The following is a 21,624-nucleotide window of genomic DNA, read 5'->3' as shown; positions in this document are numbered from 1 at the left end:
TTTGGGCATTAGAACTCACATTGTGAATGTGAACCATGACAACAAATTTTCCACGTAGCCGTGACATTAAAGTAAAATAGAAAATGCAAAAAGTTCCCCTTCCACACTGTACACACTGATAAAGAAAGGCCACCCAACCAACTGCCCCAAGTGAAGATCACTTATCCACAAAATTTAAAAGGAAACATTTACTTGTAAGTATATTTTAGATTTTATATATACAGCTTTAAGAGCAAATGAGTGGGCATTGAAATGCAAGAATTATTCTTGCACTAATGCAGAGCAGAGAAGTAGTTTGGTTTAGTTTGATGCAGTCAAATGGGTTTTAGAAAATTGTTGACATTCTTCTTCTTCCTGTTGTTGTTGTTGATAATCCCATCTTACTGTAATGCTTCTGAGAAAGTTTCAGTGGCTCTCTACTATGAAACTCTGTGTCCATATTGTGCAGATTTCATAGTCAACCATCTGGTCAAGCTCTTCCAGAATGGTCTCATCTCCATCATCAACCTCAGGCTGGTCCCCTGGGGCAACGCTTGGCTCAATTCTGACGGCTCCTTCAGCTGCCAGGTAAAAAACAACCCCCTCCCTCCATTGCTCTGTTCTTCCTTTTCGTTTCCTCCTCTCGTTCTAGCTACCAACTAGCAATTACAACATTATCTCTTTACATGTCCCAAACGACGTCGTTTCTAGCCGCATAGTATTTTTTTATATACTTTTTTCTGGATCTGGGGCTTAACTTTCTTGTGGACCAGTGTTATTATGGTGTCTTCCCGTACAACCAGTCAGCTACCATATTTTGTTTTGTTATTATTATCTTTATTTTGGGTTTTGCAGCATGGATCAGATGAATGTTTGCTCAACACAATTGAGGCCTGCACCATTTCCATCTATCCTGATGTGGTAAGCTCCTCCTCAATGCCTCCCAAGAAAGAAGCATATTTAACTCATAGGCCAAAACCTAAATGATCAATGTAGTTAAAAACATGTAAATGACCCTAAAACAATCAGTGTTTGATCTAAAATGTTGAAGAAAATTCTAATGCAGAACCGGCATTTTGCATTCATCCACTGCGTTGAGCGCCTTAGCTTGCAGGGCAGACACAGTGCATGGGCCAATTGTTTTGAAATGTCCAGATTAGGCACTACCCCTATCGATTGCTACAACAGTGGAAATGGCAATGTGGTCAGTTCACTTCTGTTCATATATATAAAAACTGCTTCATTATTTCAGAATTGAAAGTTTCATGGATTGGAAATTTGGGTGTGTTATATTGTATACAAAGATTGAAGGAAAATATGGTAGGGAAACTGCTCAGCTTAAACCCCCACTTAGATTTGTGCCATGGGTTCTTGTGAACAATCAACCACTTCAAGAGGTTTGTCAACTTATTATTTTCCTTTGGGATCTCATCTCTTAATTTTTGTTTCTCTTTTGTCACCTCATTAACAATTTCCTCTATGTAGGATTATGAAAATTTTATGGCCTATATATGCAAGGCTTACAAAGGCCAACCTCCGGAAGCTTGCAGATCAGTCCGTTTTACAATTGAATCAACGGGTAAAGAAAAACCGGTTCCTCAAGTTTGTCATGCAAGCGAAGGAAGAAACTCTTCTCATTATCAGAAGCACCAGCACAGAAAGGTTTAAGATGAGGCAAAGCTTTCATGGCTGCTGCTTCACTAATAATGTTGATCTGATATAGTTGAATGAAGCGAGTTTGTAACTTAATAGTGCTCAGATTGGCAAATCCCATGTCTCAGAATTTAGTATATATCCTGCTCTGATGTAATTTGTAAACACCAGAGAAGGTTCAATGCGCAGCGTTTTATTGATGCAAAATGTTCTCGTCTTTTCATGCCAGCATTATGAATTTATGATGGAGGTGACCAAGTGATGGCAAACCTGACAGCAGTGGGTGGTTGTGCTTGCTCCATTGATTAGTTTTGCAGATTACTATACTAGCAAAATAGTTCTTTTACTGGTTCACTAAAGTTGAAGTTTGTGAGAGAAACTTACCTCTGATAAGGCTTAAGAGTTACAAAAGCTTGGATGACTTTTGCCAAAATTATTCAAGACAAACACAATAAAAGACTTAAAAGGAAATAGAGTTCACAATCATTTTTGCAAATTACATTGAAAGGGACAGCTACAAAATAGTTTATAATAAATTGAAAATTTATTCACATGTTGGGTTGGATTTGAAGCCAACTAACATAAAGGAAGACACACTGCTCTGCTATGAAGCCTCTGCACATAGCAGGCTCTCAAATCTCTAACTCAACAATGGCTTCTGCTCGTCTGTTCTTCACTTCTCTCATTGCCTGTTCTATTTTCTTGACCACATTTTCATCTGATGCTGCAGAAAATGGCAGATTTGGAGTTTCTAGGATTGAAGCTCAGAAAGTTACTCTCTCAGTTTACTATGAAACTCTATGCCAATTTTGTGCTACTTTCATCGTCAAAAATCTTGCTCAAATATTTGATAACAATCTCATCACCATTCTCAATCTCAGACTGGTTCCTTGGGGAAAGGCATCTACCAACTCATCTAAGAACTCCACTGTTTGTCAGGTCCCATCTCTAACTTTACCTTTTTAATTGGTTTTGCAGTTTGTTTGCATGAATTAAACTTGCCCATATTTTGGTTCCTTTTCTTTTCCATCAAATCTCAGCAACCAAACAGGTTTTTGTTTATGAGAGTCACATTCTATCTTGTGACAACTTGCATGCACAACCGACAGTCTAAAGCCTCACTGTTATATGCATTTATTTTTCTATAATCTTCAAAATTACGGTGAGATGTTTAATTGCTTGATGATTAAATTTTGTAAAATTATATAGCATGGCCCAGATGAGTGCAGGCTAAATTCTGTGGAAGCATGCGCCATCAATGTTTTGCATGATGTGGTGAGACCCCTCTCTTCCCACACAATCTATTTGCTACAAAATTAGATATAACATAATGTTGGAGCGTAATGTATATTTATATTAATTAATGTAGTTAAGTTGGCTGAGGCTGTGCTATTTTTGGCCTTTAAGCTGGTAAATATATTTAAATCTCTGCATTATCTTAAACCCCCAAATGAATTTGTGATGCAGAACAAGTATTTTGCTTTGATTTACTGCATAGAATTTCTGGCCATTGAGGGAAGGCAGAAGGAATGGCAAACTTGTTTCAGTTCGTTGGGGTTGCCTTCAAAACCCATCTTGGATTGCTACAAAAGTGGAAATGGAACAAAGGTCATTTTGATTTAGTAAAATAATAGTAGTAACTGATCAGCATAATAATTAACTGATTAGGGTTTTAACTGGTATGCAGATTGAACAAAAATATGCTAATGAAACCATGCACCTCAATCCGCCTCTTAAGTTTTTGCCATGGCTGGTTCTGAACAACCAACCAATTGGAAATGTTGGTCCTCTCTCTCTCTCTCCCTTTTTTTTTTTTTTTTTTTTTTTTTTTGCTTTGATGCAGGACTATATGACTCTCAACATTTTTTAGCTTTAATGCAGGATTATGAAAATTTTGCCGCCTATGTATGCAAGGCTTACAAAGGTAACAAAGTACCCTTGGCCTGCCAATCTGTGCATTTGAAGCAAAAGACAGAGTAGACAGTGACACATGCTGCACTTACCACAAGCATAAAAGATCTATCGCCGGCTGATAAAAAGCTTCATGGTTGCCACAGAAAACTAGTTTCTCAGGTTGCTTACCTGATTTAGTGATTTCTATTAACATTCAGAATAGCACACATGTTCAAGTATAGGAAATGAGATTACTTGGTGGTGGTAATATTTGTTTTTCTGGGTTATTGGTGGATCAATTGCAAATGCATTAAATTACATAACAATCTATCTATCTGTCTTACCATATTTATTAAGGATGACAATCTAATTTTCTATATTTTTCTTGTGAAGCTTGTAGCTTTCAGGTCCATGCCTATCCTTCAAAAAGCCACTTAATTCGATAGAAGGTGCACCAATCAGATAATAATTTCATTGATTAAAAAATGAATATGACACAATGGTTCTACCCATAAAAACTTTCTTCTATGGAGCTATACGATCTCTTAGAAAAATGCAGAAGGCATGAAACAATCCAAGAAAAAACAGTAAAAGACTGACATAAAACTAAATCTTAAAGAAGGTTCTGAAAGTTTTAATCATATTTTACTGGGGACTGGATCTCATGAGAATAATTGAAAAAAAAACACCAAATCTTACTCTGTAAGGCCATAATTAGTTTATGAATATAGTAATTCTCTAGGTACCCTGCAACTTCTAAAACGTTTTGAACTCACTTATGTCTCCAAGGACCAAGATATACAACTATATTTTTCTGCTTAATCTATAAAGATATGCCTTGATGCAACGATTGTTGTCTTGTTCAACAGGGAGAGATTTCCACTCCCATTGTTGGCTCAAGCTGACTCGAAACGCATTTTATTGATGCAACGATTTGAATGACTGATTTTCCACTCCCATTGTTGTCTGTGTTCAACAGGGAGGGATTTTCTGGATTTATGATCTCTTAGAAGTTAGAAATCACCTACCTAATAAAAAAAATTATTCGATCAGCTTGAGCCATTGAGAGAGGCTATATTTGGTTTAATACACACTAATTTTTCTTGTTTGAGTTGCTAATTATCTAAATAATGCAATATTCATTCATGTGTATGCATACAAAATACATGAGTTCATTCTATAAATATATAGTTGGATAAGTCAAATGAATAAATGATAGTGCAGAAAACACCAACTGGGTACAGTAAGCAAACAAGCAATTTCTGCTGATCCCAAGATTCCATATAATTATCACCCTCCAATTTTCAACTCAAAACAAATGAATTTAAGAGCATCTCTCAAAACAATTTGCTAAAATGAGAAGAACTTGAAGTGATTCAGTTTACTGTCACTTTCATGCTCAAGGTTAAAGAGGGGCATTATGGTCAGTGGTCACACTAAAATTTATTGCAGAGAAACGGCTTGGTGCTGTAGTGGGTGGTACAGTTGAACTTGGGGCAGCTATAAATATGCAGGCTACATGCAGTAGCTTCAGTGTGCCAGCCAACTTCTAATAAGCATTCAACAATGGATTCTCTCAAGTTCATCCCCCTTCTTATTCTACTTTCCTTCCTCTCCGTTTATGCGTCTCGTTCTTCTTTCGAAGATCAAGGCATTAATGTCCAGTCTACTCCGGAACCCCGAAAACTCCCACAAAAGTTGAGGAAGTTGAGCTAGTTCTGTATTACGAAACTCTATGCCCCTACTGTAAAGATTTCATTGTAAAGGAACTGATAAAGGTATTCGACAGAGATCTCATAGACATTGTCAACCTGAGGCTAGTTCCCTACGGAAATGCTCATATTCAAGAACCTGACAACACCATTGTTTGCCAGGTAAGATCTCCCATCTTCTTCAGTTCTTATTTGGCTTCTATAATTCTATGTTTTTGTATCACTGCATTTGGTTAATTACTGACATGGTGAATTCACACTCTGCAGCATGGCCCAGATGAATGCTACTTGAACAGTATACAAGCCTGTGCAATCAACAGCTGGCCAGATGTGCTAAAACCATCTTTTTTACCTCAATATCGTAGAATATAACTACCCTTATAACCTGCAGTTTGTCCAAGAGATTGATAGCAGATTACAATATATCTTAACAAATGTAGTTTTGTTATTTTCTGTTTAACTCTGATGCAGAAGCAACACTTCAAATTGATTCATTGTGCTGAGAACCAAACCATTGAAGGAAAGCAGTCGAAAGAAGAAGGATGGAAATCTTCTTGTCAAAAACTAGGGATGAATCAGAAACCTGTCCAAGATTGCTACGACAGCGGATTAGAGAGAAAGGTCAACACTAAATGGTTTTAACTGCATTTTGTTTTGTTTTTCTTCATGCAAATTGAATCTTATATCCATATACAGATTCAAACTCTATTTCTAATCATTTAACACAGTGATTGTAATTGGTATGCAGCTTATACTGCAGTATGCTAATGAAACAAACCATCTTGTTCCACATCACACCTATGTACCATGGGTTGTTGTCAATAATCAACCACTCTATGATGCAAATTCCCTCTCTCTCTCCTTTCTTTCCCTATCTCTCGCACGCGTGGGCACACACACTAATTAAAGTCTTCATATCTGGATGCAGGACTTCCAAAACTTTGTAAGCTATGTCTGCAAAGCTTACAAAGGCGGTCCAAAACCAGAGGTTTGCAGATCACTTCTGCCCAAGATCAACTCATCTGGAAATGCAGACTCAAACGGACAAGCGTCTATTAGGGTGAAGGGATCCAGGAACAACTAAAACTTCGCTGGGTTGAAACTTCAGTATGAATCATAAACGAAGTTCTGCATCACCTTTTGCTATGTCCAGCATTGCAGGCCCACTAGCATTATAAAATAATCGACTAGCATATATTTAGATTTGCTTTATACACAAAAATATCAAAAAATTCTCTAAGAAATACATTACATCACTTAAACATAAGTAAACAACCAACCCAAAATGCCTCCAAGAGGCACCAACACCATCCCCACTAATCAGCGTTGAAACCGTGCTTGACAATGTGTCATCATAAGTTACAAAACTTCCAAAACACAATATCAAGTCCGTAGAACAACATAAAAGAAGCAAATAACTATGGGTTATTATACAAGTCATCTGAAGAGGAAATGTTAAAGATCTATCATGAAATCATCTTCCAAATGCTATTACATGTTTCGAAGGCCGTCATCTTTGTCAGATCAAATTCAAACTTCTGATGCGTTTTGGTATCACCATCCACAATAGCTGTAATTATTTGGCTTAAGGAAAACAAGGTGATTACAGTACTGAACAAACAAATGAATGAATATGCATGTGTATGTAATAAATAAGATGTTTTAAGAGTAGGATACAGCCCAAAACACTTGACTGATCTTCCAGCCTCTTAGGTATAATATTTGTGACAGAAGCAAGCATGGAAAGCTCCCTCCTGTAGATAAGAGAAAAAACGTTTCATTGACTGGATATGAATTGTCAAAACAATTCATTTCATGACCGGTACAACTGCAGTGACCACTAATTTGATGAATGCATAAACTTTGAATAGTATTTTTCCAAGAGAAAGAATCCATATAATGTTTGCATCAAACTTCTAAATACTCACAGTTTTCTGAACTCATCTTGCTTGTGTCTCTTTGAAATTCGCCTTTTCTCCTGATGAGCAATCCTTTGGCGTTCTAAATCATTAATCTCGTCAGTGACCACTGTGTTGAAGCAAAAGAGAACCAAATCACTAACCATTGCCAGTCATCCTAAAATCAATAATCTGCGAGAGCAGATGCAACTGAATGTGTACTTATCTTAACTCCTCCATAAACAAACTTTCTGTTTCAATGACTCCATCAAGTTCTCTTTGAAGAAGGTCTATTTCTTCATCAGCAACAACCTCTGAATATGCCACCTCAGTTTTCTGCTTGCATGCATCTATCTTTTTCTCATAGTCTGCTTCATTTAAGAACTTGTCAATGCACATACTCACATACAACATCAGCAATCTACTATCTCTATGAACAACATTTATGCAAGTGAAACTATTCAAATTGGGAAAATTTCACACCATTTGACAGATAGCTCAATGAAGTCCAGAAAAGTCAAATTAATCAAAAGAAAATACGAGAATCAACCAACAAAACCCAAATTAGACCTAAAGATCACCCCTTTTTCTTACTCGGGAAAATTTCCACATAAATAGTTTTGAACCCTGCATTTTGCATAATTTCGACCTTAAGCTACTTCAAATTGGAAATGTATAAGCTACTAACTGAGAATTCTGGGTCTAGAAATCTCGAGAAACAAACAGAGCTTAAATGAATCAACAAACCTTGAAGCAAATTCTGAACTTCGTTGAAATCGGCATCACATGAGGAGCGGAGGGCCTTGGAATGTTGGAGAGAATGCTCCAAGTTGTTCAGGTCCTTCTTGTCCTTCAAAAAACCCACCAGATCGTCGCTGTACAAAATCAGCTTCTCAAGATCGATTTTTACAGAAGCTTCCCCCATTTCTCTGAGAATCAGATTCGTCGCAACTGAGAGCTTCTTCCGAGTTTTTCAAAATAAAGAGAATTGGTGGGAACAAATCTAGGGATTGCTTTTGATTTTAGGGCTCCCGACCCTGAAATCCCCTTTGGATCAATAGCGCGAAAATTTAAATAAGAAATAGATTTAATTAATTAATTTTTTACGTTATATACTATTTTACATTAACAAACAACAAGAACGTCGATATGTCCGAGTGGTTAAGGAGACAGACTCGAAATCTGTTGGGCTTTGCCTGCGCAGGTTCGAATCCTGCTGTCGACGATTTTTTATTTTTTATTTTTTATAAATTTTTTATATAGATTATAGCGTGCACTATGGGAATTTTGTAATAATGTATTTGGATAGTCTAAAAAACAGGTTTGTCATTGTGGATTGATAAATGTGCCATAAAGTGATTTGTTTTAAACAAATTTATTTTAGCACCATTAATTTTCAAAGTGGTGGTTATATGTGCAAATCTCTTTACAAAGTCAAAAGTTACAAAGTAATTTGTCTATAATAATTCATGTGAGTTTACCCTACAAACAGTGATAAGAAGTTAGATCTTTCTCATCCATCGTTTTTCTCTTATGAATAATGTTTCTATGCATTTTGTGCGGCTCAAACTTAACATGTCTTGTTCCAACGCAAACCAAAAAAAAAAGAAAAATAAATAAATTTATAAGGCATATTAAACGAATCATGGATTGGTATGGGTCTGTCGAAACTAACTAAAGAATCCAAAGATGATTAAGCCTAAATTGATCATGGTTTAGTTAACCTAAGATCCATTTACAACTTCTAGAAATAAAAAGAAAAAACTTACAACCCATACTAATCATAGATCGTCAAAATTATTTATTCTAGTACATTTTATCGTGCATTTTTGAGTTTATAGATGTTAATAAGGAGGGTCAATAAGTTATACAGTTTTTTAGATTGAACATATAATGTAGATAACGAGTATGATTTGTCAAAAATTAGTGTTTTTAGTCATTAATTTTGGAAAAAACAAAAAACACCATACAAAAGTTGAGCTCTCTCTTCTCATGTCATGGTAGAGACCCACAAGTACCAATAACAACAATATAAGATTAGGTTACCTTGCTTAACCTCATTTTGGAAAAAAAAAAAAAAATATAACAATATAAAATTAGGTTACCTTGCTTAACCCCTTCTCCAAGTTGTGGTTTTTAAAACCACATAACTTCTCCAAATTAACATTGCATAACTTTAATTCACAAAAATTTGTATCCAACAAAGGTCTTATCCGTGAGTACCAAGAATCAAGGACAAAACTTTTGACCCAAAATAAAATAAAATCAAGGACAAAAGCAAAAATGAAATTGGTAATCTGTGCAGCCGGTCCAATTGAATTTGAACAACATTTTTTCTGTTTTTGACCCCATTGACGAGCGAGCGAGATGTTCGATGGTGGGTTTCGAGACTAAGCCGAATATAAGACAATCCCTGACTAGAATACACTAATTCCCACATCCAAACAGCCCGCGAAGGACATCATTTCTACCCCAATCCAAGTCCCACGTATCTCGGCCCACAACCCGTCTCTCTTTCTTTCACTCTCTCTCCCTCTCTGTCTCTCTACAAAGAGAGATGAACCGCGACCTCAGGACCATCGCATCTCTCAGCTGAAACCCTAACAAAACCTGCAAACGACGCTACCTCTCTCAAATCTTCACCATCGCTTCCTTCGCTTCTTTGTCACAGTTCGTCTTGGTATCTTCCTTGCTTCACTCATATGATTTTCTTTTTCACTTTATTACATCTCATCGATCTGCTACGAAGGTTTAGAATCAATAGGTATTAGATCAGTGTTTAGCCTCTGTTTGGTTTCCGGGAAAATTAAAATACGATAGAAATGTTAATATTTTTTCTGAATTCTATTGTTTTTCTGGTGTTTTCCTGTTCAGAGAAATAAACGCAAACAGCTAATCTAGGCGTTTAATCCGATCTTATTTATTTGAATATAAACTTAAGTGTGAAATCATATAGAACAAGTTCGGTTTAATTAACCGAAAACTGGGTTAGGGTTTGGTTTAAAGTGTACAGTCTGAGAGTCTGAGACTGATAATGAGGTTTTGGTGTTTCGGCAGTTCATCGCACTATATGCTTCCTAGAAAGAGAGAAGTGGGCGGAGAGGTTGTAGTAAAAGAAGAAGGGGAACCAAACTACTCCACCGAATCTCCGATCAAGAAGCTTCGCGCGGCTGCAAACACAGACGATTCTAAGAGCAACGACTACAAAAACAATACCACCATTGACAACAGCAACAACAGTAGCAAGGACGTCAAAGTGCCGATCATGGCATTGGGCAATGGGAACTCGAATGACATCGATGAGGATCTCCACAGCCGACAGCTCGCCGTGTACGGCCGGGAAACTATGCGCAGGCTCTTTGCCTCCAACATTCTCGTCTCTGGGCTGCAGGGACTTGGCGCTGAGATTGGTATGTGAAAAACATTGGGTTTCGTCTGGTTGTTATAACAATGTTTTGTAGCTCTAGTGGATTTAATTTGTTCTGATAGTGTCTGAGAATATGGATGGGATGCGTATAAATATATTTTGTTTATTATTGACTTGCGTTTTCCATTTGTGGGTTAGACGTGAATAACCTGATCATGTATGAGAATGCTGTGAATGAAACATCCGTTTCTTGCATGCTATACTTATCAAGAGCTCAAAGAGAGCAGTTTGCAATTACATGTTAGATTGTTTGTAATGGGAATTATGGTTGTACAAGTAATTAGTAAGTCTGTGATTTATGTAATGAGAGCTGTCTTTGTTGCAGCAAAGAACCTTGTTCTTGCCGGTGTCAAGTCTGTGACCTTGCATGATGATGGAGTTGTTGAGCTGTGGGACTTGTCAAGCAACTTCTTTTTCTCCGAGGCTGATATTGGAAAGAATCGGGCCCTCGCTTGTGTCCAAAAATTACAAGAATTAAATAATGCTGTGGTCATTTCGACTTTAACGACTGAACTGACCAAAGAGCAACTTTCTGATTTCCAGGTACTGTTTCCTTTCCGTCTTTGTTAATTCTTTTGTTGCATGTTGGTAACTTTTAATTTAGAGGTTTTTGATTCATTTTTAATTTATATTTTTATAATCAAGTGAAGCGAATGTTCTTGAATATCATATGTTTTGCTTAAGGCATATCTTTGATTATCTGCTCCCTTTCTAACAATTTCACTTTTGAAGTTCAAAACTTTTAAGTTAGAATGGTTTTCTTCCCGTATAGTTGTGTTTGGTCCACTAACAAACAATAATAGATGGACTTGTTTTTATTTTTGGGAAGAGGTGCATTGGCATGAACATGTGATGATATTGCTACTAACCTGAATTCTGATTATGTGAATTATCCTGTCAGAATTTAGAAGAATGCTGATAGTTGTATGTATGTTGTTTCATATGCTTACATTTATTCAGTAATCAACGGTATTTAGCTTTGTGTTTGAACTTCTGCAGGCTGTAGTTTTCACTGATATCAGCTTAGAGAAAGCAATTGAATTCAATGATTACTGCCATAATCATCAACCTCCCATCTCTTTTATAAAATCAGAAGTACGGGGCCTTTTTGGCAGTGTGTTTTGTGACTTTGGCCCTGAGTTCACTGTTCTTGATGTTGACGGTGAGGATCCACATACAGGCATTATCGCATCAATTAGCAACGACAACCCTGCTCTCATAGCATGTGTTGATGATGAGAGGCTTGAGTTCCAGGATGGTGATTTGGTTGTGTTCACTGAAGTCCATGGAATGACTGAGTTGAATGATGGAAAGCCGAGGAAGATTAAGAATGCAAGACCCTACTCATTCACAATTGAAGAGGACACTACAAATTTTGCAGCATACGAGAAGGGTGGTATAGTCACACAGGTGAAGCAACCCAAGGTTTTGAACTTTAAGCCTCTGCGGGAAGCACTCAAGGACCCTGGTGATTTCCTTCTGATTGACTTCTCCAAGTTTGATCGTCCACCTCTCCTACACTTGGCATTTCAGGCACTAGATAAGTTCATATCAGAGTTGGGGCGCTTCCCTGTATCTGGATCAGATGATGATGCTAAAAAGTTAATATCATTGGTAACTAACATCAATGATAGCTTAGCGGATGGGAGGCTTGAAGAGATTGACCACAAGATTCTTCGTCATTTTGCATTTGGTGCTAGGGCTGTGCTGAGTCCAATGGCTGCAATGTTTGGTGGTATTGTTGGACAGGAAGTTGTGAAGGCCTGTTCTGCGAAGTTTCATCCTCTTTTCCAGGTAATTACTAAAATTCAGTATACTTGATGTCACAACCATACGTGAATTTTCTTTGCAAAACTGATTGGCACTGCCTTTTTGTTGTGAATCTTTAACCTAGTCTTAATAGAATGAGGTTAATATTATTATAATTAATCTCATATTTTTAATTGCCTTGTGGACAGTTTTTCTACTTCGATTCAGTTGAGTCCCTTCCGTCGGAAACCTTGGATCCTAGTGATTTGAAGCCTTTAAACAGCCGTTATGATGCACAAATTTCAGTATTTGGAGCCAAGCTTCAGAAAAAGCTGGAGGATTCAAAAATGTTTACTGTCGGATCGGGTGCACTAGGATGTGAGTTTTTGAAGAATTTAGCATTAATGGGTGTCTCTTGTGGAAAAGAAGGGAAGTTAACGATTACGGATGATGATGTCATTGAGAAGAGTAACCTTAGTAGGCAATTTCTCTTCCGAGATTGGAACATTGGGCAGGCTAAATCAACAGTAGCTGCCTCTGCTGCTGCATTGATTAATGGTCGTTTGAACATTGAAGCTCTGCAGAATCGTGCAAGCCCCGATACTGAAAATGTGTTTGATGATACTTTTTGGGAGAATTTGGATGTTGTTATCAATGCTCTAGATAATGTGAATGCAAGGCTTTACATCGACCAAAGATGCTTGTATTTCCAGAAGCCACTTTTGGAATCAGGAACACTAGGTGCCAAGTGCAACACGCAGATGGTCGTTCCTCACCTGACTGAAAATTATGGAGCTTCACGGGACCCTCCTGAAAAACAAGCACCCATGTGCACAGTTCATTCATTCCCTCACAACATTGACCACTGTTTGACATGGGCTCGATCTGAGTTTGAGGGTTTACTTGAGAAGGTGCCAGCTGAAGTAAATGCCTATCTGACCAATCCTGCTGAATACACTACTGCGATGATGAATGCTGGTGATGCTCAGGCCAGGAACAACTTGGAAAGTGTCATTGAATGCCTGGACAAGGAGAGATGTGAGACATTCCAAGATTGCATAAGCTGGGCCCGTCTAAAGTACTGCTATTGTTTTGCTGAATTTATTATATTTTCATTTTTATCATAGCCTTCTATCGTGTATCTAATCACTTGTTTTGAATGGAACCAGGTTCGAGGACTACTTTGTTAACCGTGTGAAGCAGTTAACATATACTTTTCCTGAGGATGCTAAAACCAGTAGTGGGACCCCATTTTGGTCTGCCCCCAAGCGTTTTCCTCGTCCACTGCAGTTCTCCGTTGATGATCTCAGCCACCTTCAATTTATAATGGGAGCATCTATACTACGAGCAGAGACATTTAACATTCCAATTCCTGACTGGGTCAAGTCTCATACAAAGTTTGCTGATGCTGTTAACAAAGTGATAGTACCCGATTTTCAGCCCAAAAAAGATGTGAAGATTGTGACAGATGAGAAAGCTACAAACGTTTTACCGGCATCAATTGATGATGCTGTGGTCATCAATGAGTTAATTGTGAAGTTAGAAAAATGCAAGGAGCAGCTGCCACCTGCCTTCAAGATGAACCCCATTCAGTTTGAGAAGGTTTGTCTTATATCTTTTTCTCCTTAAGTAGAAAGTATATCCAAGTATTTCTAGTTAGACATCATATTTATTTGTTCATTTCAGGCTTGCAGCTCCTAAGATAGAGTATCCTCCTTATATCATAGTGTATTTGTGATAAGTGGTCTTTTAAATTGATTTTATTGAAAGTTTCATAGGTTCAAGAATGCGTTTGCATATTTTCAAACGTGCTAGCTTTGTGGGCAACTGTGTTGGCACCTTCCAAACTTGTTAGGTCTTTCGTATTGTTTTGTAGAAGTATGTGACAGATAAATACTAATTCTAGTGGGCTTAGCATATGTGACAGATAAATACTAATTCTAGTGGGCTTAGCATATAAACAATGTTATCGATATTGGGGAGGGTGTTTGCCAAGTGCTATATCCTCCATAATTCAATTGGGATATACCCAAAAAAAAAGGGTAAGATCTTGGGTGGAAGGACTATCCCTGTGTTGTATCAGACTACCATATCCATTTGAATAAAGTGCCAAAAGTATGTGAAACACAGGGAGAAGCTTTCCTTTTTCTTTCTTTTTTCCCAGAATCATGAATCCGTAACTGATAGGGAATTTTTCATATGTTTTGAATGTGCAGGATGATGACACAAACTATCACATGGACGTAATAGCTGGATTTGCAAATATGAGGGCCAGGAACTATGGCATCCCTGAAGTCGACAAGCTGAAGGCCAAATTCATTGCAGGGAGAATCATTCCTGCAATTGCAACATCTACTGCTCTGGCAACTGGCCTTGTCTGCTTGGAGCTGTACAAGGTTCTGGATGGAGGGCACAAGTTGGAGGACTACCGAAACACCTTTGCCAATCTAGCCCTTCCTCTGTTCTCAATGGCTGAACCAGTACCTCCTAAAGTCATCAAGCACCAAGGTATGAGCTGGACAGTATGGGATAGATGGATTATAAAGGACAGCCCAACTTTAGAACAGCTCCTTCAGTGGCTCAAAGAAAAGGGCTTGAATGCGTACAGTATCTCTTATGGGAGCTGCCTACTCTATAACAGCATGTTCCCTAGGCATAGGGACCGCATGGACAAGAAAATGGTGGATTTGGCTACCGGTGTGGCTAAGGCAGAGCTGCCTCCATATCGGAAGCACTTTGATGTGGTAGTGGCGTGTGAAGATGAAGAAGATAATGATATCGATATCCCGCAGATCTCCATTTACTTCAAGTAGGCATTTCGGTTGCTGAGCTAATCAAGCAAATGAGAATGCAATGTTTAGAATTTGAACCCTATATCTAGTTTTAAGTTCAAGTTAATATAAGCAAACAGATTCTCATGTGTATCCAGATATATGTTTACAGCAGTGTCGTCGATTGTCCAAAATTATCGTTTGTGGTTAATCCAACGCTCAGTCTGTCTGTTCCTGCCGAATTCGGGTTCATATGCTTATACCTTCAAATATTGCTCGTTTATTTCTGCTAATAATAATTTGAGACATGATAATGAAGTGTGTTCTTTGATCTTTTTGCTTATATATGATTTGTTGCTGACTTTCTCTGGCTCTTTTCTTTCTTTTTCTAAATTTACTTTTGTTAGGCCATGTGGACCACGGAACCAGTAGTGAATTCTCATTTTCTCTAAAGAATTTGCAGATGTGGGTTAGTCAAGTTAGGCAGTGTGCTTGTCTCCTTACACTCTAGTTCGATCTCTGTTCCCTTACATTAGAGTTATTTAGAATATGGCTTTGTCAAAACTTTAACGACAGAATTCACTGACGTAAGTGGTGAATCTTATTGGTCGTTTTTAAAAGCTTCCAAGTTGTTAGCATGTGAACTGGCTAAAAACTAGCACTATTAGAATATGGTTGAAAAACTTCCACAATTTAGGACTTGCGCATATCTCCTGTTACCAAAATCGACAAACACTGTTCCTAAAATGGCTGTGATGATATATTAGTTTTACCAGGCTCGTAGAGTAGAGTTTATAGCAAACAATCAGTCAACTTAGTTGATCTTTTTACAACATAAAACGTAATCAATCTGTACGAAATATCTTATGGTATGTTCAGCATAGTGTACACATTTGCTGGAATAAATTTGAAAATAGATTTAAAGAAAGAAAAAAATGATCTGCTTTCTGCTAGCTTTGGGTTGTCCAGGTTGACACTCTAACCAAAGGAGTTCCTTCCCATTCCAAGTCCATTTCATTTCCGTTCTGTCCAATTCTTACTCCATATGAGCTTTCTCCCACCATTTCTTTGGCTTCCATCAGACTTTCTCTGCTCAGTCTCTTACCCTCCAGCCCAAACCACGGTTGAAGATGGCACTCTTCTCTTACTTCGTTCCACTTCTGGAACAAAGCCTGAGAAGAGACATAAGGTGCCACAAACATCAGCTCTATCACCATTCTTGCTTCTGCTAGATGACTCGGGAAATTCGACTCGATAGACTCTAACAAGGCTTGGTAATGAGCCAGATACCCATCAAAGAATGAACTGAAACTCGAACCGTTCCCAAGTTTTGCACAAGCATCTCCATCACCAAAAGTTATAATCCCTCTGTTACTAGTCTTGTAGTTGGCAGAACTGGCTAACAAATCCTTGGCTAGCCGTAGAAACTCCAAGATAAGCCCTCTGCTTCTTCTTCTCCTCATGTGGGGCAGCCCCACCATACAGTTGAATGCTAGAAATTCTCTGCCTCCACCCCTCTTGTTTGCTTTCTTTACTTCACTCACCAAATCCTTAATTGCTATCTCCTCCACTTTCAAGTTTAGGCCAAAAGATCTTGCATGATGCTGCAGTTGCCTTTTTGTCTCCTCAAATCTCCACTGTGGAGGAGCACCGTCTTCAGTCTCTTCCACATCCCATTTAATTGCTGTGACTTTTAGAGTTTTGTGTCTCTGTGCCACGGCCTCAATCAGCTGAGACAATTGAACCCCTTCTCCCATGTCAAAGTCCACTATGTGAACTGTCTCTGCATCCTCCGGGATAGCCTCGAGGATCGCTGTGTTTGCTGCATAGTGCGCAAACCTCCCATCGGGGATGCTTTGGTAGAACAGGTTCAATGCAGCCTCGAAATTCTTGCAGGATTCTTGTTTCAGATAATCGCCTTGCTGATCATCAACTTCTTGGCATAAGTTGAATGCAAGGCGCTCCAAAGATTGACCAAGTGGGTTGACTTTCTCACTAAGGCATCTCAGGATTACCTCCTCCAGCTCCCTCTGTCTCATCTCCATGGCTTCGCCGTACGCCTTGAGCAGATGACGAATACTCAATTCGTTATCGATTTCCATCTCTTCCCGAGGCAGGGTCAGTGATTGTTGGATAGAGGTCACATCCATAGATGATGCTTCAGATGTCATTAATGAGTTAGGGCTCCACACATCATTTCCTTCAATAGAAAATTGCTGTGATGGAAGGGTGCTCCCCTCACTCCTTTCCAAACAGGCATACATGCCTTCTATACCACCAATCAAATAATTAGGCTCAAACCCTCCGAAGTCCATTGGAAATTCCTCCACTGATGATGTGACTTGCAGGAGATGATCACAATCTGCAAGTTCAAAGTCACCAGAGAACATGGTTGCAAAGGGAAATGAAGAAGTTTCGGAAAATTCATCGGAGGCCATGAACGGAGAAGAGAAGTCAGAGCTTCCCACGTTGACGTCGTTGTATTCAAATTGGTCCAAAGGTGAGTTGATTACATTTTGGTATGGCCAGAAGGGCGGAAGAAGCTCAGATTGCATCATCTTTTCTGATGAATATTAAAGGTAAGAAGACTTTTCTCTGCGAGTTTGATTTGCCAATGAGACTTAATTGATCATTATATATGACTTGATTAACAATATAGCGACAGATTAAGCATAAAATACTAGAAAAAACAGACTATTATTAAAATGGAGAATTATTATTAATCACCATCTTATCTTCATAAACAAATACCAATCACTCTCACCAACTTTCTACATACTGCACACGTAATTCCACAAAGGTTTCCAACTCAAGTTTCCTTGCTTTCTTGGCAGCTTCTTGCGGGGGTGGCTTATATGTTGCACGCATCCTTTGTATTATAATCAACAAAATTGGATAGATAACTATTCATGTCTTTTCAACGTAATTACCTTTCACTTCATAAGAAATATAACCTTAATTAATAAATTAAACAATTCTTAATTGTGTGTTGACATTAAAGCCCTCAATGTGAAGAACAACCAATCATATAAGTCCAGATTGGGGACACAGAGTCCTGCTCATCTTTCCATATACAATGACACCTTATCTCTTATACCAATTGTTATACCAAATTAATCCTTATTAAAACAAATTAAGTATCGGTTTACGTAGGAAGAGGCACCTTGCTGTCACCAAACATATTTCCTCTAGACAAAGGCCAAGCAGAAACAATCAATCAACTTGCACGTAAACTTTCCGACTAAACTTCCTATATATTATATTGTTATATGGTATCACGCATTAATCTCAAGGCCTGCAATATCCATTAAACTTCACAGTGAGCTCTTTAGTTTCATATTGTCTTCGAAATTATGTTATTATTATTGACATAATCACTACACAGAAATTATACGGCAAACAATCTTCAAGGCTCTCAGAAATCGTGTAAGAGCTTCGTGTCATTGCATGGTTGCATGAAAGGCTCTTAGGCCATCCGTCGTTTTTTCTTCACACAATTAGACATTTCTTTAGAAAGGTGAGGATAGAGATTGAAAATGGCACCTTTAGCTACAGATAAATGTGCCAAGTATTTGGATGAAGTCATAATTAATCATTTTTAGCTAGATAGTGTTGTCTAATTTAATATCAAAGCCGAAAGAAAGAGTTGGACGCAACCAAATGCAGGTTTTACAATTACCAAATGTTGTCTTATTAACAGTAATCAATGCAAATTGCAATACTATAATCTTTTTTTTATTAGGATAAGGATTTGCCGTCGTTTCTGGATAATTGAGATTCTGCAGAAGGTAATGCAGCAGAACAACTCTCTTCTCGCTGATAGGGTCTTATGCATATTAGTTAATTGATTAATTATTAGTTAAATTTGATTATGTTATCAACGTGTGTATCATTATGTTGTTTGCAGTCTTAACCAGAACATTGAAGTATAAATTATTCAACCTACAAGTTCAATGGATAGGGCAAATAAATCTTAGGATCAATTTGATTATACTTTATATCAGATAAAATATATCTGCATTACAAACATTCTGATGAATATTAAATGAGATCTTATCTTCAAAGATCTTCAATGTCTTTGCTTCTCTACATGGAAAGATTTCAAAGCATGAAGGTCTCTGCACCAACTAACATTGGCTGTATTATAATTTCTAATACGTAAGGCATACATTTTGCATACTGTCATGGAGTTTTCCTGCCTTGGAGGCCACAATTTGGGATCTTTCTTTTTGGGGTTATTATTATATGAATTTCTGCATAACGTGATATACCATCTATTAGTCTTTGCAACCATCTCGTTATCTTCTTCGTCGACCAATTAATATTAAGATAAACCACCAAGATGTTGACATATATTATATTTATTTGCAGAGCTTCACAGGGGTCACTGTATGTATATGCTCTGCCCGGCCTCTAATATTCTTGCAGGATTTTATTTATACGTTAGAGTAGAGAAATTTATTAAACATCTCTATTCACATGTTGATTTGATTTGTGAGTTTTGGATTTGGACCATGTGAGTACAAAAAGCTATGGAAAATCCTGTTAGTTGGTTCTGTTGTTCGCAGGTGTAATTGCAGAAAGCAGTATATGATGAACCATTGCAATGTAATTGAAAGTTAATTATTTGTTATCATAATTCATGGCTTAATTAAGACATGGAGGTTTAGAGCCAACAGCGTGTATCGTTTGGCCGAAACCAAAAGATTATATGCCAAGTCATATTTTAAGCATGATGCAGATTGATTGATATGCTTCTTCAAATTCACGCCTTAGTCAATCTAATAATCTTGTCACATTTGAATGAAAGCATTTCCACATGCTGCAAATTGGATAATTGTGGCAATGGGAGGCTGAGTATTATATTCATCTGTATACTTGTCGTCAAGTAGTTAAAAAAATGCTTCTTGATGCCAAGAATTAAGGTTTCTTGATCAAAAGATACTAATCTCTGGTATTAAATCAATAAGGGGCCATGTATTCAGTCAACAAGTAAACCAAATTTATAGTAATGGTCTTGGTCAAGGCCTTTCCTATCCAAAGGCTTCAAGTTATCTTCAAGTATTTATTTGAAAGAATAAAATGCAGAAGACAAAATTGATGATCAGTAAAATAATTAAGGTTTCCATGAATTTGGTTCAAGTTTTCGCCTAACAACTTCTGCGTTTGTCTGTATTATTTTCTTATTGCCTCATGTCTTATCAAGTGTGTGCAGGCTGTCTATAACAACTGTGTGGCATCAGACATTATATGATGGGTTGCCATCAAAGTTTAGAAAGCATGATGATCTAAACATGATGGTCATCATCATCAAGGTGATAAAATGGGAAGTCTATGTGGTGATGCTTCTGTTGTAGTTTTTGCCTGCTATTTTAACTAATTCTTTATGAAAATATATTAAGGGCAACAAGTCAATGTGTTGAATGGTTTGTTTGAACTTTGAACACTGCATGAAACTACGGAATCTTTACTATTTGTTGACACGCCTTTTATTACACGTAATGACCTATCTTGGGCTTTCTCATCAGCTCTCAACACAGTTTCCAAGCTGCCTTAGATATCTTTTCATATAGCTTGCTAGCAAAATGACAGAAACATACAGTTTTTTTGTTTGTTTTAATGGTGCTCTCATCACCAAACTTCGAGAACAAAGATTTAGTTGTTGACAAATTTGAAAACCTAGCTGTGAACAAGTGATGCATTCTCATATGGAACGAGTTGAAGCCATATGGAAAAATGAGTTTATGGCTTTTCCTGTCCATGCTAATCATCAAAGGGATAAAATGGGAAGTTTCTGTTGTGGTTTTAGCCTGGTATTTTATCCAACTACAGAAGTATATGTGGGTTGGTAGTTCTGAAATCAATCCTCATGGCCGTGCCTTGTGATCACACACGCGCACACACACAAACGCATAGTTAACTTTGACACGGCAGAGGAGAAAAGACTGCAATAATCTTCAATGATTGAGAGATTCCTGGCTCTCTTGGGTCAACAAAACCCACCGAGTATACTAATATGGATTTTTCTTTTTTGATACAAACGATGTAATAATATGGATTGTTTAGTGTAAACTTAATTACTAAAAATAGTATAATTAAGAAAAAGTTCAGAACAACAACGTGGAGATTCAATTCATCAATGGGTTAATCTTCCATTGGTGCTTGCTTATTAGTTGTTTTAGTTCTAAGAGTCTACATTTCATAACCTGCTTTTAGAAGAAAAACAAACCAGATAGAAATAGGGGAGATTTTGAAAAAGGCCAAAGGAGAGAGAAATTCTTTAAAAGAAGCCAAAATGAACAAAATTGCCCTTATTTATTTTTGGAATCCTTTACATTTGCATGTCTTTTGGCTTTTTCCAAAAGTGAAATTTTTTTTATGGTTAAAACATAAATTTACTTAGAAAACAAAGGATTCCTTTCTTGCATCCAGGAAAATCAGCTTCTATCACATATATTAAATGGCTTAAATGCAAAATTGATCCCTATTTGGCCAATTCGATTCCTGTGTTTAGGATCGTTAGCCAATGTTGTCCATTCAGT

The 21,624-nt window shown here is 37.5% G+C and overlaps 5 protein-coding genes, 1 non-coding gene and 1 pseudogene across 9 annotated transcripts; 5 read left to right on the top strand and 2 right to left on the bottom strand.

Annotated features, from left to right (window-relative positions):
• The first annotated feature begins 156 nt into the window (after positions 1-156).
• LOC117633134 (gamma-interferon-responsive lysosomal thiol protein-like) lies at positions 157-1,839 on the top strand. Of its 2 annotated transcripts, XM_034366824.1 has the most exons (5): positions 160-567; positions 835-900; positions 1,046-1,183; positions 1,284-1,376; positions 1,465-1,839. In XM_034366824.1, exons 1-5 carry the CDS (start codon positions 319-321, stop codon positions 1,645-1,647), a joined length of 729 nt encoding a protein of 242 aa, XP_034222715.1. In that variant the 5' UTR covers positions 160-318; the 3' UTR covers positions 1,648-1,839. The 2 variants fall into 2 exon arrangements, with proteins under 2 accessions (XP_034222716.1, XP_034222715.1); XM_034366825.1 differs by lacking the exon at positions 1,284-1,376 and having other exon boundaries at positions 157-567.
• Positions 1,840-1,965: 126 nt separating this feature from the next.
• LOC117633133 (gamma-interferon-responsive lysosomal thiol protein-like) lies at positions 1,966-3,902 on the top strand. 3 transcript variants are annotated; one of them, XM_034366821.1, is made up of 5 exons: positions 1,966-2,571; positions 2,842-2,907; positions 3,100-3,240; positions 3,320-3,412; positions 3,514-3,902. In XM_034366821.1, the coding sequence occupies exons 1-5, from the start codon at positions 2,239-2,241 to the stop codon at positions 3,610-3,612; spliced, it is 732 nt and encodes a 243-aa protein (XP_034222712.1). In that variant the 5' UTR covers positions 1,966-2,238; the 3' UTR covers positions 3,613-3,902. The 3 variants fall into 3 exon arrangements, with proteins under 3 accessions (XP_034222712.1, XP_034222714.1, XP_034222713.1); XM_034366823.1 differs by having other exon boundaries at positions 3,503-3,621; XM_034366822.1 differs by lacking the exon at positions 2,842-2,907.
• A 1,189-nt stretch (positions 3,903-5,091) lies between these two features.
• LOC117630545 lies at positions 5,092-6,350 on the top strand (annotated as a pseudogene).
• Positions 6,351-6,432: 82 nt separating this feature from the next.
• On the bottom strand, positions 6,433-8,256 carry LOC117631644 (kinetochore protein SPC24 homolog). The gene is made up of 5 exons (XM_034364911.1): positions 7,883-8,256; positions 7,362-7,503; positions 7,166-7,267; positions 6,915-6,991; positions 6,433-6,807 (listed from the first exon to the last, which is right to left on the bottom strand). Exons 1-5 carry the CDS (start codon positions 8,058-8,060, stop codon positions 6,704-6,706), a joined length of 603 nt encoding a protein of 200 aa, XP_034220802.1. The 5' UTR covers positions 8,061-8,256; the 3' UTR covers positions 6,433-6,703.
• A 22-nt stretch (positions 8,257-8,278) lies between these two features.
• Positions 8,279-8,360, top strand: TRNAS-CGA. Its single transcript has one exon. It is a non-coding gene; the product is annotated as a tRNA-Ser (tRNA).
• A 1,089-nt stretch (positions 8,361-9,449) lies between these two features.
• LOC117629764 (ubiquitin-activating enzyme E1 1-like) lies at positions 9,450-15,425 on the top strand. The gene is made up of 7 exons (XM_034362361.1): positions 9,450-9,815; positions 10,193-10,545; positions 10,888-11,105; positions 11,562-12,356; positions 12,521-13,389; positions 13,481-13,913; positions 14,528-15,425. The coding sequence occupies exons 2-7, from the start codon at positions 10,206-10,208 to the stop codon at positions 15,122-15,124; spliced, it is 3,252 nt and encodes a 1,083-aa protein (XP_034218252.1). The 5' UTR covers positions 9,450-9,815; positions 10,193-10,205; the 3' UTR covers positions 15,125-15,425.
• Positions 15,426-15,924: 499 nt separating this feature from the next.
• On the bottom strand, positions 15,925-17,728 carry LOC117631716 (protein NODULATION SIGNALING PATHWAY 2-like). The gene has a single exon (XM_034364999.1). The coding sequence runs from the start codon at positions 17,638-17,640 to the stop codon at positions 16,033-16,035; it is 1,608 nt and encodes a 535-aa protein (XP_034220890.1). The 5' UTR covers positions 17,641-17,728; the 3' UTR covers positions 15,925-16,032.
• Positions 17,729-21,624: the final 3,896 nt, after the last annotated feature.

The sequence above is a fragment of the Prunus dulcis genome, chromosome 6, assembly GCF_902201215.1.
Source record: "Prunus dulcis chromosome 6, ALMONDv2, whole genome shotgun sequence".
Taxonomy (NCBI): Eukaryota; Viridiplantae; Streptophyta; class Magnoliopsida; order Rosales; family Rosaceae; genus Prunus; species Prunus dulcis.
This window is presented reverse-complemented; position numbering and strand designations above follow the sequence as displayed.